The following is a 17,646-nucleotide window of genomic DNA, read 5'->3' on the forward strand; positions in this document are numbered from 1 at the left end:
TACAGCACCCAGTAAATGAGAAATACAGAGCAGAGAAGACAAGTTCAAATCATCACAAGGAAACAAGCAGACAAACCCAGGATGTGGGGCATTCTGTAGGATGACTGATCTGGTTTATTCAACAACTCAACAACATGAGGGGAATGAAATGAAAAATCCTGGTGGATGGGTTGGGAGGTGTGAAAATGGCAAGTACTCTAGATTTAGGAGATACACAGATAGGGTGTGAGGGCTTTATTGGGTGCTGATTCCAATAAACCAACCATGAGGAGACATTTCTGAGACAAAAGAGAAAAATCTGAATTTGGGCTGGTTATTAGGTTGATACCAATAAATTATTAAAGATGTTAAGCATGATAATGTCTTTATGGTCATGTATACTGGAATATGACATTATATAATATCTAGTATTTACTTGAAATAGTTCAGCCCAAAATTTTTAAGAAGACAGAGAATGTTATTCTGTTTCCTTCACTCTTGTACATATTTGAAATTTTTGATAATGAAAAAAATTTTAACTTATATCAAATATATAAAAGAAACATACCAAATATTAGTATTTTCAAAATTACAAGTGATTGTTAAAAATGTACATAAGTCAACAAAATTAAGAAATAATATTTTTTTGAAAAGCATGTAATATGACAGATAAATGTAACTGTGCAGGATGGAAAGAACCACATCCCCTGAGGTACAGGGGTATATTGGGTGGAAATTGAGTCAGGGGATGTGTCTCAAGATGAAGATAGGAGGAGTTTGATGGCAGTTTCCTATTCAGCAGTTTTCTGAGGGCCTATTTAAATAAGTTACATATATGTACGTACATTCTCTGGTGAATTTGAGTAAGTGCACAGTTTTTCCTTTACATGATGAGCCTTTGAGAATGATTGTTGCTCTTTTCCATGTTATAAGTTTCTTCTGCAGTCCTTTTCACACAGAGCATTCTCAATCTCAAATCTTAATGATTTATCAAGTTCCAGTGAATTTCATGGAATAGTTGAAACCTAGCAATACCTTTTAAATAGACCACATCTTTTTTCAAAACGGTTTTGCTCCAGATTAAGTTTTTCTTCAAGGCAGTTTGATATATATTCTTTGCAGTGCTATGAAGGAAGATCCTCCAAGGATGTCCTGAAAAGAGTTGCTGCAAATGCGTTGATGTCACTTCTGGCTGTCAGTAGAAGAGCTCAGAAACATGCTTTGAAAGGTGAGCCACATGACTCATCAACTTTTATGGCATACTGTCAATTCATATATTCACTGCTTGCTTATTTTAATTTCCTTTGGATTCAAAATGTAAAGAATTTATAATCTCAGAGACTAAAAAAATCTCAGTGACTAAAAAACACAGTAAATATGTATTACTTTTAAAATAAAAAGACTGTATATGTAGATTATTTTTTGAGTAATGATTCTTAATCTAGAGAATATATAAATATTAGGGAAGCTTTTTTTTTTTTTTAAGTTTTTACTTATTTGAGAGACAGAGAGAGAGTATGAATGAGGGGAGGAGCAGAGAGAGAGGGACAAGCAGACTCCACACTGAGCATGGAGTCTGATGCAGGACTGGATCCCACGACCCTGAGATCGTGACCTGAGCCAAAATCAAGAGTCAGATCCTTAACCGACGGAGCCACACCCAGGTGCCCCAACTGGGGAAGCTTTAAGAAGTCACACATCACTCAGTTTCATAATAATTAAATATTAGTAACCACAAGGACATATTGCATACTTGAAAAAAAAACATAGTTTTCATCATAATAACAACAGTGTTAGATGATCCTGTATTTTCACATAAATTTCCCTTCTAGAGTGTTGTGATTTTTCATCTGTAATCAGGCAACACAGGTCTTAGAGTTAAAGAGAATAATAGCAACTTCAAGTCTAGTAATTTCAGTTGTGGTTTGCTATTAAAGTGAATTGTGCATGTCTCAAAACATAAAGTAGATTTTGGGAGTACTAAATTGAAAACATTAAAATTGTTAAACATTTTAGTTCTCTTTCTTTTTCTCTGATTTGTTAATTTCTCACGGAAAATACCAAAATGAAGTTGGTCAGAAATATAAAGCATTATTTTTTGGAGACTTTGTTATATGTGATTTCAACTTATTTGGGAATGGACTATCCTTTTGATTGTTTCGGATTTTGTCTTTCAGCTGATCTAATAGAGAGCTGCATGGAGCAGATGAAGCACATTCACGCGCAGCTGAACCTGGATTCTCTCCGGCCTGGGAAGGCAGCCCTAAAGAAGCAGGTAATTCTGAGTTCCAGACATTTGAATGGGTGAAGGAACGTCACAGGCACCCATCTCTCCAGTGTCCTGTGCTTATAAATGACATCAGTATTTGGTAGAAATGGGTATCAGACTTAGAAGAGGTATAGTTAAATTAAAGGGATTTCTATATTAGCAGCTCTGGTCTTGGGTGTGTGTGTGTGTGTGTGTGTGTGTGTGTGTGTGTGTGTATGTGTGTGACTTAATTTTCACTTAAAGATCTTAAAATGAGATTTATGTATTACATGTTTTTGTTATTATAAGCATTTTGGGGTGTGTATATTTTACCAGATAAACTGTTTATATAGTACAAAAGAAAGTATCTTTCTCAAAGCAAGTATGGATTCACTAGGAATGAGATATAACTTACTAAGTTTCTCTATATACCAGGCACTGTTCTCAGCATGTCATACTTGTTATCTCATGAACACACTAAGGCCAACACACTCATACAACTAGGAACTGATAAAGCCAGTAGTTGCTCTGTATCTGGGTGGTTGTAGAGCTGGTATTCCTAATCTCTGTTTATTCCTTCTGTGACTTTTGAATGTCTCTTTCTAGTATTGAGTTTACTGGACTCATGTTCAAAATGCATGCTCATGTAAGCTCAAGATAACACAGTTTTTCTATAATAGTGATGGTACTAATAATTGTTAAAAAAAATCTGCCATACAGGTGTATTGCAAAGATGAATGCATATGTATTTAAAATTTATAAGTATACATATATACGTATATAGCTAAGGCCATTATAGCAGCGACCTGTATAATAACTACTTTCTGTTGCATTTGATAAGAAACCAAGAAAAAAATCTTACTTAATAATTTTATTGATGCAGGGGGTTACATGTTTGTCAGTTTCTTTTCTTGCCTCTTTTCCTTTTTCTTCTCTAGGCAAAGATTCTTTACTTCATCATTGAGAAAGTCAGCCAACACCTGATATGATTGAAAACCAGTCAGTACCTGCTTCACTTTATTGAGATGAAACATGGAGCCTATTATATATCTCAGTTCCTCCATGCTTGATAGAACAGAAATAGCTTTTTCGCGGCGGATGCACTTCTTGAGATATGGTCATCTTTCAGAGATCATTAGCTTGTCAGTCCTCTCAAAGTTATGGTGGTCAGGTGCAATGACAGCATACCTGCATTGTAATGTGACCCAAAGGAGAAGGAATTACTCTATATAAAAAGTGGAATATGCCATTGTGTTCACATTTTTAAACTGCTTTTCGTTTAAACAGGAGGACGGTTTTATTAAAGAGTTAAGCATTGCTATGCAGCTTCTAAGAAACTGTCTTTATCAAAATGAAGAGTGTAAAGTAAGTAGAACGATGTTTCAAAATTTTGATAGTAATGCTGGCATTAAATAGTTTAATTTTTATATGAGATAATATAGGAGGAAACATGGAAAACTCTTTAGATTTTTTTAGATGTATATTGATTCGTCCTTAAAGTCAGTGTTAATTCATAGAAATGGATGCACCTTGTTATTCTTCAATATTGATGGCATTTCTTGTTTATGTCAGCATTTTAACTTTGTCCCTGAAACTTCAGGCAGCTAAAGCAAACTTGAGCTTCTTTCTCTATGGTTATGCATTTCAGTTGTATTTTACTAAGATGAACTGAATGGTTATGTTCTTTCAAAGCCAGTTGTCAGGCATCTGTCCAGGAAATAAGTGACGGTATTTGTATCCGTAAGGAAAGAAGAGGAGTGTGTCTCCTGTTGGGGTAGAAAGTGCTTACTGCTGTCACTGGGTCTGGCCCTGTTCACCTTGTGAGGCTTTTCACCTCTAGCTCTGCCGGCTCCCTGTGTTCCTTGACTCAGCCCTTCTGCCTGGGAACCACTGAGGTGTTTGCTGTGTCTGTGAGCATTGAGGCTGTCATTCATTCATTCATTCATTCATGTATTCATTCATTCATTTATTCGTTCATTCATTGTTAATTTTTTAAAGGATTTTTTTATTTACTCCAGAGAGAGAGAGGTAGAGAGATAGCACGTGCACGAGTGTGCGTGTGCGCAGAGGGAGAGGCAAAGGGAAAGAATCTCAAGCAGACTTCTTGCTGTACAGGGGGCCCCATGTGGAGCTCTGTCCCAGGACCCTGAGATCATGACCTGAGCCAAAACCAAGAGCTGGCTGCTCAACCGACTGAGCCAGCCACCCAGGCGCCCTATTGATGCTGTCATTTAAAATACTGTGTTAGTAACTGTTACACAGGATATAGTGTCTTGAACTCTTTGATTTGCTTTGTCATAGTGATACAACACTTTTGAAGCACTAGCTTTCACACAGAAATACGGTGGAAAATGAAAAAGGGAAAGATAAATTATAGGAGCTTCCTTTTTAAAGAAGTTCTTACCTTTTTTTGCTTTTACTTGGGATGAAACTGAAAAAAACATATCTGGAAAATAAATGTCTTGAACATATTCCTTAGGCTGTGTTAATTTGTTAGAGACACGTTACTAGCAATTTACATTTCAAAACAATTTGATGGGAATTAAATGTTTATACATTTCACTGAAATTCCCAATGTATGAACTGTTTACTCAAAATGGAGGTGTCATTTACAAAATTTGTGATCCCTTATGCTACATAATGTGCTTGTGACTGGATGCAGTTGATACTAATCCATTACACCTTACACTGGGAACGCCCTGGAACACTTTCCAGGTAGGATCTGCTTATACAGATTAATGAGATGCTAGCTGGGTACTGGTTATAGATATAGTGTTCACATTTGTATCACATTAGCCATCTATGAACGTGCAGTCTCTCAAGTCACAACATTTCTATATTTCTAAGTTGTTTAATAAGGAAAAAATTTGAAGAGTATTTAGATTACTCTTGAGTATAAATGCAGTCCTATGGGGCAAAGATTCTTAATTTATTTTCCTGTTCCAACATACCTGTGGAGTATAAGATGCTCCCAGTACTAATTGTTAGGTACTCTTGTGGTAACTCAGCAAGTCACCCATGCCTACCTCACTCCAGTGTCTGTACATGTGGGGCATTAAAGAGTTTCCACACTGGGAAGATCGTGGTGGCTGTAAGGTAAATGAACAGTGGGCAAGGTTAGAGGTAGGGGACTGTAGTAGGCAGGAGATGATGAGACCCCAGCTGGGGCAGGTGGAGAAGGGAAGGAGGGTGGGGAGATACTGAGGAGAAAAGAGCACTGTAGAATGATTTCCAGGCTCTACCTTAATGCAAGTGCACATAATAGAGCAGAGCGTGGGCGTGAGAGAATGTAATGTTCGGGTTTACACATGTTAGTATAAAGTGTCTTTGGGACATCCAGGGGGAAAATGGCTGGTAATCAGTAGTTTACAAGGGTCTGGGGCTTTGAGTGGTGATATAGGTTGGGGGTATTAGGAATTATCATTGTAAACTGTTGAAATTTCCGAAGAGACTATATATGAAAATATCTGTGGAAACTATAACTATTTAAGAGAAGGCAGAAAACAACTGGGAAGGGAGTGCTAGAGAGAGTTTGGAGATGTTCCAGGGTAAGGCTGCATGGAAAGGAAGAGAAAGACGGACCTTCAATGGATGCACAGTGCCGAGGGTGGTCTTGCCGGCACCATCAAGACAGAAAATAAAGTGAAGTAAGCTGAAGATTCAGTAAGAGATGGGAAGTGACAGCAGTAAGAGCAGCTTCTTTCTAGAAGCTTGGTCGTGAAAAGCAGCACTAATAATGTAGGACATAGCATTGCAAGAAGCTAGTCTGTATGTTTGTTTCTCCTGACATGTAAACTGCTTGAATATAAGCAGAAATGAGCAAACTGGGGACTCGTTGTTCAAGAGACAGGAAGAAAAAAACTAATTGGTGGGTAAAGATCCCTGAGGAGGTGGGGGGCTCTGTGTTTCAGAACACAGATGGACTTTCTGACCTTCAACAAAAGAAGAACACCTATTCCTCACTTATGGGCAGGAAGGATGAGTGAATGGAAACACAGATAAACTAGGTGAACAGAATGGCCAAGTAAAGACAGAGCTTATATCTAATTGTTTCTTTTTTTCTCTGTACTCATAAGGCTCTGTTACAAGCTTATGGACAGTATGTGGGGGAGGGAATAACATTGGGAAAGACTTCAAAACTTATGGAAAGGGTTGAACACTGGGAATGACTTCCCACTCTCTTCTGCCATTGATGCTGCGTAAAATTGGATAGGGTGTGTGTATTTATATAACTACCCACTGTGTGCACAGGGGTCTATAAATTGCCTAGTAATTCCTGTTCACTTAAACAATTGCTGCATTTATTGCAGTTAGATTTTATACATAATATTGTCTTGGGGGTAACTGATCTTTGTAATAAAGACTATGGATTACTTAAGAATTTATTGATTTAACATATTATTTTAACTGAATTTTATTTAGTTAAATCAAATTATTTACAAACAGTAATCTATTTCTGATCTATCCAGATTTACCAGACATATATACACATATATACATAGGAGAGAGAGGTAGAGGGGAAAGCTTAGAACTGATCAGAATGTTTACTTAAGGGGGGCGCCTAGGTGGCACAGCGGTTAAGCGTCTGCCTTCGGCTCAGGGCATGATCCCGGCGTTATGGGATCGAGCCCCACATCAGGCTCCTCCGCTATGAGACTGCTTCTTCCTCTCCCACTCCCCCTGCTTGTGTTCCCTTTCTCACTGGCTGTCTCTATCTCTTAAATAAATAAATAAAATCTTAAAAAAAAAAAAAAAAAGAATGTTTACTTAAGGGGCACCTGAGTGGCTCAGTTGTTAAGCGTCTGCCTTCGGCTCAGGGGGTGACCCTAGGGTCCTGGGATCGAGCCCCGCATCGGGCTCCCTGCTCTGCCGGGAGCCTGCTTCTTCCTCTCCCACTCCCCCTGCTTGTGTTCCCTCTCTGCCTGGCTGTCTCTCTCTCTGTCAAATAAATAAATAAAATCTTAAAAAAAAAAAAAAGAATGTTTACTTAACCAGAAAATCCCATTTCTTAACCATATCAGAGTATTTATGAGTTTACTCAGTGTAGTGAGATATCACCGTCTTTCCGCATTTACATGTTTAGAAGCTGTTTTTTAAACGTTTCTTACCTAAGTTATGTATTGTGGCCACATCAGTGTTGAAGGGACTTCCTGAGACTGGTTGGGCTCCTGGTCAGGGCAGTCCTGAGCAAGGTGCTAAATCCGTCTGCAGGATTCCTATGCCAGCTTGCACTAATCAGAACAAAGATAAATTCAGTTTTTATCTCATGTTGGTAACAGATTTTTTTGATTTTAATTTTATATTTTCATATATTCAGACTAATACGGTCCGTATTTCCTTTTCACAACAGGAAGCAGCCCTTGAAGCTCATCTTGTTCCTGTCTTACACTCTCTCTGGCCTTGGCTTTTGATGGATGATTCATTGATGCAAATTGCCCTGCAGCTACTTTGTGTCTATACTGCAAATTTTCCAAATGGTAAATAGATCCGAATACTGTCTTTCAGTAATATACTAAAATACTAATTTTATATAATGTTGTTCAAGTGGACTGGAAAAACAAATACATATTTTGAAGTGTTTCTCCTACTTACAGGGCGTATGTTGGTTAAAGGGAAGCTTTCTCATAGGTATTGTAAGATACTTCAGTGTATGTTAAGATAAGAAAAGTCATTAGACAGCTCAGGGAATAGAGAGGGAGAAACTCACCTGGTTATATGGCAGTGGGAAATTGAATTTAATAGGAAAATTGAGAGAGTGAAAATTATGATGTAAGACCTTAAGAACCAAATAAAAGTTAAAACTTATAGATTCTAGAGTAGGAACTGGTGTGATGAAAGGTAGCTCTGGATAGTTGGCCTTGTGATAACTGATGTCATTGGGATACCTCTTTTCATTCCTTTAACAGGTGTTTTATTGAGAAGCCACTAACGGCCATACGTTGTTAGAGGCTGACAGCTAAGAGTGAGCAAAGGCGAGGGTGGAGGTGATTTGAGAAGAGAGGAGAAGGTGTGAAGTAGCTGTTTGAGCTGAGGGAAAGCAAACCCACTCTGAAGGTGAAGTAGGATTGCTGGCAGTATTCATTTCCCCTTGAAAACTCGGTCATATATGTAAGGTCTGGTCAGCAAGTGAGCATGCTGTCTTCCAGCCACCATTCAGCAGCTCAGCAACTGGGTTCTGCGAATGTCAAAAGATATTCAGAGAAGGGAGTGGAACTCAAAACAATTTGGAGTCCATCTCGTCATTACCTTGTGCTTAGGGTAGCTTATTCCTTGATGGTCAGACATGGGCCTCCACCCCAGCTCTGGGCTGTCCGTTCCTGGAGCGCACGCAGTTTGTCTCTCACCAGCAGAGACCGGTGACGCAAACAGACCTTCAAGTTCTTAAAACCTAAACTTCCACTGTGGTGTATGGAGTGCACCATGGCACAGAATTTCCTTGTTTTCATTCTGTCACTGACTTTCTCGCTCTTACCTCTGCTTGGACAGTCTCCTGTGGCTGCAACCTGCAGCTCAGCACCCCTCACAGCACAGCCAGTGCAGTAGACCATCTGCCCGGTGCTGCATCTGTGCCTTGTCCTTCTTCAGCCTCCTTCACGCCTTCGTTGAGGGTTTAGGGAAGTAAGCAGGGAGAAAAATCAGTTACTAAACCTTGAGCAAAAGAAACATATTTTAAGTCTTTTGAAGCTATAATCTATGTTACTTTTATACTTAAAATTGATGTAGATATGAGATTGTGGGTAGGTTACTAAATCGAGAAAGAAACTTTTTATTTCTCTGTCTGGTTTGTTTTCAAGCATCATTTAGTGGATTTAATAGAAATCTTGCTATTTGGATACTGCTATATAGTGTGAATACACGAAAGATCACTGTATTTATTTGTGTTTACTTGCCTTTTATGACTTTATTTTGCAGAATGTATTTGATTCTGATCTAGTTATACGTAAGCTGGCCTCCTTGCATGGACTTTCACAAGTTAATTTACTTTAGATTTATGTTACAATACAGTAAAATGAATTTCTAACTCTTTTATGATTATTTTATGCCCGAGATAAATCCATATGGTTGTTTGATTTGCTGAGAAAACACTGGACTCTGGAAAACCAGCTGATGCCACTGCTGGCTCTTGCTGCTTATGGACTGTGTCACTCTGAGCAAGTCAGTGGCTTCTCTGAGGCTATGCCCTTAGATAGCATACATGGCTGGTACCATTTGTATGTGCCCACGCCCCAGGATTATTGTGTCCCTCTTTTTTTTTTTTCCTTCTGTAAAATGAAAGCATTAGACCAAGTTACCTCCCATTTCTAAAATTCTGTTCTTCTACACAAGTCTTTATTTAGATGTCTTTTTAAAGAACTATTTAAAAACTTCTTATGTATATTTTATTCTTTAGAAAAAAATAAACTTAGTGTTTTAAAATACCCTATTGAGATCATTAGACCCTCAGTGAGGACGACAAATCCATTAGGTTGAATGTAGCCATCAACACTAGCCTTTAGTGACGATTTGCAATTCATAGGTTAGTGGATAACTCATTGATGGACAGATATTCCTTTACTTAGGGTTTTTTAACTAAATAGAGAAACTAAGAAGACATTGTGATAGGCTGTTTTTTTTTTTTTTTCTTAAAGGTTGCAGTTCTCTTTGTTGGTCAAGTTACGGACTCCATCCGGTTCAAGCTGCGTACAGAGGAGCCCCAGGCACATCTCTGATGGGGTGTATCCTGAAGTTGGCTTCCCAGATGCCTCTTGAGAACACTGCAGTTCAGCAGATGGTTTTTATGTTTCTTTCAAACCTGGCCTTATCTCACGACTGTAAAGGAGTAATTCAGAAAGTAAGTACTTAATCTCTCTCCTTCATATATTTTTTTAAAGATTTATTTATTTATTTTAGAGAGAGAGTTTGCGTGAGAATGGGGAGAAGGGCAGAAAAAGAGGAAGAGAATCTCAAGCAGACTCCCCACGGAACGTGGAGCCTGACGCAGAGCTTGATCTCACGACCCTGAGATCACACACCTGAGCTAAAATCAAGAGTTGGACTCAGCCAACTGAGCCACCCAGACAGGCATCCCCTTCATATCTTGAAAAAGATAGTAAAATAATCCTTCTAATTGAGAACATGTATGAAAAATCTAGAACTCAATTTCTAGGATTAAATTATTACGATTTCAAGACATTGGATTTTAAAAGATTGTTAAAGGATTAAGAAGGTTCACTTTGTTTAAAGCCAGTTGATGACACATAAGAAGTGACAAGCTAGAGTATGATCATGCCATTTCCTTTTCGTTTATCTTCTTAGCTTCTGGATTATATCTTATCTTTCTTAAAAATGAGGGGTTTAGAAAGACAGCTGTCTTACATTTATTTGAGATCATAAAAGTAATGTATTGGTCTTTCTGTAGACCAAATTGAGCAATAACAGTTTCTGTTCAATTTACATTGTCAAAACGGTGTGTGAAGTCACAGCCACTTCTCCCCACTTAGATGTAACTTCTTTATGACATAATAGGTGATGTTATCAGTCCTCTGGGACTCCAGTGCCAAAACTTGACTTCTTATCACTCATTTTAACCGAGGGTACTTTTCAAGGGATTGAACGAGTTAAATGAATTCTAATACACATGTTCAGTGAGATTATATTTAGATGTGTATGAACAGAATCCCTAATTTGGAAGATCCTTTCGGATGTGAATATGATCACATTATCTATTATTTACTAGTACGTAGTACTTTGAGTGTTTCTGTTTCTTCTACATGGAGGTCAAGACAAATTACGAAAGTTGACAGCATTCCTCAGAATTTAGTCTCCTCTTTTTCTACTGTGTCAGCTCCCCATACCCCACCCACCCCAAAAAACCCCACTTTGACTGCAGTCTCCAAATAAATAGCAGTTATGACTAAGGAACAATCTTTTCAGTGTTGTGTTGGAGCTTCCTCAGGCTGGCTCATGAGTGTCATTGCTGATTTTCAGGAATTTTGTGACCTAATAGACATCACAGTGCTATCTTGAAATCAGCCAACTGAGTAAGTTGGCAAAAGGTACAAATCAGGGGCCCACTACTCCCACCAGAAGCAGCTGATTATTTCCTGGCATAGGGCTGGATATACGTGTGAAGTCATGCTGAGCTGGCTGTGTGTGGTGCTGTTTGCACGTGTGTGGGAGCACAGACCGGGGATAGGGTTTCCTGCCACCTCCCTGTAGAGCACATGGGTAAAGCCGAATAGGAACTAACTCCCAAATGACTGCTAATCTTGGGTCTGACATGTGACTTTGAGCTGGAGACCTTATCTCCTTAAGCTTCATTTGTAAACTTCTCGGGTTAAACAACATGATTTTGAAGGTGTCTTCCACTCTCAGGCCATATTACTGTAGTCAAGCATAGTTTGATACATATTTCATGGGACTGTATTTCAGGTGCGGCTCAATCAAGTTCTTTTTCCTCTTCTCTAATTAGGCAACCCCTGAGCCTTCCCCTGCTGCTTTGTCATAATGAGCCCTGGGCACTACAGTTATACCTCTCCATTACTCATCTATAGGCATTAGAAAATATAGCCAGCATTGTTGGACAGCTGAGGTTCTAAAATGTCTGGTTTCTCGCCACCATGTCTAGTATAGGAAATTGTCTAAAAGCATCTTTAGCTGTAGCAAAAAGAAGGAATACCCATAGCGTATTTATAATTTAAGGCACTGCCATATATTTTATCAGTAGCATCTACTCCAAATCTCCAGTATCATGGCAGAATCTAGCTGAACGGCAAAGGCGAGGGATAAATCTAAAAAGCATTAATTTGGACAGAGTGATGAGAAGTAGCTGTGAGTGATGGCAAGTACAGTGCAAAGTAGGCATGTAGTTTTACAGTTTACTTGTTGCTTGGGTTATGTTGCTAATATTTCTGTAGCTCATTTCATTTTTGTTTTTTATTTTTTATTTTTTTAAGTTTTTACTTAAATTCCAATTAATTAACATATACAAGGCAATACTAGTTTCAGGTATACAGTGTAGTGATTGAGCACTTCTGTATCATTTCATTTTTAGACTCAGAGTCCTTCTATGTAAAAGTGTTAAATTTACCTTATAGATTCAAGCCAACAACTTGATTTAGGTGCAGGAGAACCCAAGAAATAGGCCAGAATAGATTATTAAGCAGGAGAGAGATGAGAGTTATTCTGGACATTTATGGAAGTTAAGTGATCATGTTTCTGTACCCTGATCAAAATATTTAGCTGGTATTTTTGGTATTCATCTCTAAGTTTACTAGAATAGCATGTAGCCATGAGAAATTATCTGTGAAGATAAGTGGTAGTTAGGGTAAAGTGAATATAAGATGTACACATAGAATTTTTTTTTTTATTTTTAAGAACGCTTAGATTCAGGTCTCTTCAGTACTACTAGAGTTGTTAACTGGTATCCAAGACTGATTTGGGTTTTGTTTCTTTTTCCTCCCCATAAGATAGCTTTTAATGAGTAGCAAAATTGCCAGAAGGCAGACAGAAAGAGAAAACTCAGGAGGCCTGAAATAATCCCCAAACTGAACTATCCATCCTAAATAATTAAGAGTTGACTATATGTAGTTATTTTATCCATCATCAGGAAAGAATTAGTAAGAATTAAAATTTGAGCACTATTTTGTTCTCCTCAACTTATTCACTTATATCTAGAAACAATATAGATGGAATATTTGGAAGGTAGGTGGTAGGAGGAAGGAGGAATTAAAGTTGTAGAATAGAAGAGCAGAATTCTAGTTAATTGGTCTCCAAGGGACAAGGAAAATAATGAAGAGACTCAGGAAGAAAATAATATTCTCTCTATTTACCCACAGAGCAACTTCTTACAGAACTTTCTATCTCTAACATTGCCAAAAGGAGGAAATAAGCATCTCAGTAATCTGACCATTCTTTGGTTGAAGTTACTCCTGAATATATCATTTGGAGAAGATGGGCAACAAATGATCCTGAGGCTGGATGGCTGTTTAGACTTACTTACAGAGATGAGCAAATACAAGCATAAGAGCAGCCCTTATATACCACTTCTTATCTTTCATAATATTTGCTTCAGTCCTGCCAATAAGCCCAAGATCCTGGCTAATGGTGAGTATTCACATTATACCCCCCTCACACATACATGGGCATCTCTTTATACATGTGGTCATTTCTAGGGTATTCCATTCTGATTACAACACAAAATTGTTTTATAAATAATTTGTCAGATATTCATTAAGCACCACTGTGTTTAAGGCACTGTGGGAGCATAGAGGCTGTTGGAATGAATCAGGGGTGATTCCGTCCTCAGAGGTGAACCAGACGTGTCTCCAGCCCTCCAGGGACTGCCAGGAATCTTCTCGGGGTTAGCAGGTCTTGCCTCTGGTGGCCACACTGGATCCAGCAGGAAGGAGCTTGTAGTGGGCGCTGTCTGGCCTCACCCTGACTGCTTCCATCTCTCTTCCCCTCGCTCCTCTAGATCTCTGAGCAGATGCTGCCTCAGTGAAGCCTTTCCACACCCATCACACTGTCAGCATGATGGTCCCCACATCCTTCTTCCTGCTTCGTCTCCTTCCCTGTCATTCACTGTCTCCCCTTCCTGTTTTATTTTTCTCCATAGCATTATCAGCAGTTGAGATACTATATGTTTTCAGCATGTATCCGTTTATTCCTAGTCTGCCCACACTAGAATATTAGCTCTCATGAGGTCAAGAGGCTTTTGTCTGTCTTCTTCACGTCAATCTGTAGCATCTGGAATTGTTCCTGTTACTATGAGCACTTCAGTGAGTGTTCAGTGATTGAGAGAGCTCCTGAGCAGGCAGGAGAATTCAGAACCCAAGACCAAATGGTGAAATTAGCCTTACAGAGACTCATTCTCTGAGATGTGGGACAGATGAGGCAAGGATCCAGAAAAATTTTGAAGCAGAAGGAGGGCAATGGAAAGCTCTGTTTCTGCATCCATGTGCTGTTTCTGTGAGGAGAGTGTGAATTTTATAGGGAGGGAGTTTTATAAGGTTACATTGCATTGTTCCTGGAGGAAAAGAAAAAAGAGGCAGTCTCTAGACCTCCACACACCTGTGTTGGATGCCAACCCTATGTGCTCACTCCAGCATCACCTGCGGCAGCTTCCCTGGGTCTAGTTTCTTCATCTGTAAAATAACGCTTCCTTTCTTGGTTTTGGTAGAAATCAGTTTATAAACACACGTAAAGTGCCTAGTACCATTTATGGTACGTGGTACATGCTCCAGATAGATGAATTCTGTTTTCTGTTCATGTTTTTTACTTAATCTTTCTTAGTGGTGTTTTTCTGTGACACATGGAGTTTTCTAAGTGAGTGGCAATGATTCTGCATACGTCCTGCTGTGTACACAGTGGTGATTCTCTTTTTCTGATAATTATGGAATTATCGGAAATACAGGGATGATTTTAGAAGCTCGGTCAGCTTTTAACTTAGCGGAATGAACTGTGGATATGAGCTCTTCCACTGATGCTGTGCTGGCTGCCATGCGGGTGTGCCTCAGGCCTCACTTCGTTAAAGTGAGGCTAATGATAGGCCTTACCTCATAGGGCAGTGAGATAGCATATGTGAGGTATCTCTTCCCAGGCCTGCTATCACCTATTTGTTATTCATTTTTCTCAGAAGTTTTTCTTTGGGACTTCTCACTGCAATTTTATTATTGAGAGAGTTGGAAAAAGGATGGGCTTTAGGGAATTCAAGGAGAAGTCTACATTTTCCCTCTGGATTTATTTTTAGCATTTCTTTGTAATAGCGATGCTTTCTCTTCTTCCTTAACTTAAAGCAGTTGGACAAAATTTTGGTAAGAAGTAGCTTCCTCAGCCCCAGAGACGTGTGATCAGGGGCCTCCGAGGCAGGGATAGGAGGCAGCAACTGTGCAGTTTTTGTACAGGCCTTTGAAGACATGTCACGAGTACTGCCTCCCATTTCCAACTGGGGATCCAGAGGGAGGGCTTAGCAGAGTCAGCTAGCTTAAAAATCTACCAGGTAAGACTGCAAAAACTCTGCTCATTAGTGCCCAAACCTCTCGTTTTGATTGTCAGAAATGGAGTGGGTTGTGGGGCTTGACCTTGCTGGTGAAAATAGAGCTAGAGTATTCCTTATTTTTGGTAATTTCAGGCAAGGACTCCTCTGAAGACGACAAAATTATGCTAGATAAAATATATCAAAATTCACGTTAAAAAAATCAAAGAACTAAAAAGATAGTGGGAAACTCCCAGGCCAATTTTGATTGAAAGTTTGTGCCTAGAGAGACACAATATATATATATGAAGTATATAGTTTTTGTTTCAAGGACATTTGCCAACTTTGTATGTTTGGTTTTTGTTCAGGCATGCCAAGGAGTCAGGGAACAACGGAGTGTCCAAGATAGGGAGTTTATGGGCCATCTTGTTTGTAGTAAGGTGGAACACCAAAGAATTAACCTCTTAGGAGAAGGATGAATCAAAATTAAATTGGTCCCCCAACCCTTATCCAGGCGATTATAAAGAAAAGAAAAAAACAAGTGTGAGAGTGGGCACCACAGACTGCTCCTCACAGCTCTGTACCCCAGAAATGTAGAGCCTCAGTGGCCTGTGACCTTGGTTTGAGCCGAACCTCGATTGACTGCCTCTGGGTGTTTAGCAGAGGCAATCTGCCACTCTGATGGTTGGAGGACAAGTGCATACTGGGCCTCAGAGAAACCTCCACAGTTTTTCAAAAGTGGTAACCAGGGTGTGGTTAAATGTGACCAAGTACAGCAAGAACCATGGCAACATGAGTGAGAACCAGCAGAGAAAATACACCGACTCGTCTGCCTAGGCTTCTGGTATTGGAATTAGGAAACCCAGATTTAAAGATAAATTTATTTATGCCATATGTAGATAAGTAAGTGACAAGCCTGGAAACGTTTGCAGGAGATAGGAAAGTGAAAAATTGAAAGATTTGAAATAATAATTAAACAAGTCTATAAATGTATATGTACCCAACATGGGAGTACAACATGGGAGACTTTTGCTGAACTCTTGTATCTCTAGCCAGTCTGTGGTTGCAGTTTCATGATTTGACAAATAAAATTGCATCGCAGTCACCTCTTTTCCCAATCAATGTATTGTCATTAAATCTAATTTGTAATATGCTATTAAAACTATTTCTCATCTTTATGTAAAATATAGTCATAAAAAATCTCTTTTAGCTTTATCATTAATTCAGCTCTGGTTTCTTGCATTTGTTGATTTTCATGGTGTAAATACTCTTACAATAGCTGATTCAAGCTAGCAATATGACCATCTAAATTTGTAATTAACTCAATTATATTAAGAGGAAAGGTAATAAGCATTTAAAACTCATCATTTCCTACTTACTAGCTACATTTTACTGTTATCTCTTCTCTTGAAGTTATTTATAGGTGTAGTGGGTGCTCACTTCATACCTATTAAACTCTAAAAAATTTTTTTAATTTTTTAATTTAAATTCAATTAATTAACATATGGTGTATTATTTAGGGGTATAGGTCTATGAGTCATTGGTCTTATATAATATCCAGTGCTTATTACAACACATACCCTCCCCAGTGTCCATCACCCAGTTACCCTATCTCCCCTGCCTCTCCCCTCTGGCGACCCTCAGTTTGTTTCCTATGAATAAGAGTCTCTTATGGTTTGTCTCCCTCTCTGGTTTCATCATGTTTCATTTTTTTCCTCTTTCCCTATGATCCTCTGCCTTGTTTCTTAAATTCCTCATATCAGATTGATCAGAGTCTTTCTCTGACTGACTTACTTCACTTAGCATAATACCATCTAGTTCCATCCAGGTCGTTGCTAACGGCAGGATTTCATTTTTGGATGGCTGCATAATATTCCGTTGTATATATATACCACATCTTCTTTATCCATTCATCTGTTGATGGACAACCTATTAGTTAAACTTAAATATGTTTAATGTGCCTTTTTTGTATGCATGCTATATTTCACAATGAAATGTATTTTTTAAAAATTGATCCAGTGGCATCATCATTGGGGACATGACATTAATTGATCTATATATGTACTTTATTAAAAATGGTTAAGATGGGCGCCTGGGTGACTCAGCAGTTAAGTGTCTGCCTTTGGCCCAGGTCATGATTCCAGGGTCCTGGGATTGAGCCCCGCATCGGGCTTCCCGCTTAGTGTGGAGTCTGCCTCATCCTCTGCCCCTGGCCCTGCTTATGCTCTCTCAATCTTGCTCTGTGCTCTCTCGCTCCCAAATAAATAAATGAAATCTTTAAAAAGAATGCTTAAGAGATAGTAACTAGTCGAGGGAGTTGTTATACTTAGATTATGGGTTATATGTTCTGTGTTTAGTGCACTATATAAAAATATCACTTGATGATACTCAGAAGAAACACATGGGAACCACCCTTTCATTTCATGACGTGCCCTAAGAGGACCATCTGCCACATACAACCTCA

The 17,646-nt window shown here is 38.8% G+C and overlaps 1 protein-coding gene across 4 annotated transcripts in view; it reads left to right on the forward strand.

Annotated features, from left to right (window-relative positions):
* Positions 1 to 17,646, forward strand: part of RTTN (rotatin) — a 142,457-nt gene that overhangs the window by 120,973 nt on the left and 3,838 nt on the right. For 3 of the 4 annotated variants that reach the window (XM_045790253.2, XM_045790255.2, XM_045790258.2), the window contains 6 exons: positions 1,102 to 1,207; positions 2,157 to 2,254; positions 3,515 to 3,592; positions 7,578 to 7,704; positions 9,856 to 10,058; positions 13,045 to 13,312. In XM_045790253.2, coding sequence (XP_045646209.2) covers positions 1,102 to 1,207; positions 2,157 to 2,254; positions 3,515 to 3,592; positions 7,578 to 7,704; positions 9,856 to 10,058; positions 13,045 to 13,312 — 880 coding nt within the window. The remainder of the gene's footprint in view (positions 1 to 1,101; positions 1,208 to 2,156; positions 2,255 to 3,514; positions 3,593 to 7,577; positions 7,705 to 9,855; positions 10,059 to 13,044; positions 13,313 to 17,646) is intronic. The other variant, XM_087869736.1, reaches the window with a different exon arrangement.

Source organism: Ursus americanus, chromosome 19, assembly GCF_024610735.1.
Source record: "Ursus americanus isolate L20-20 chromosome 19, mUrsAme1.1.p, whole genome shotgun sequence".
In the NCBI taxonomy this organism is placed as follows: Eukaryota; Metazoa; Chordata; class Mammalia; order Carnivora; family Ursidae; genus Ursus; species Ursus americanus.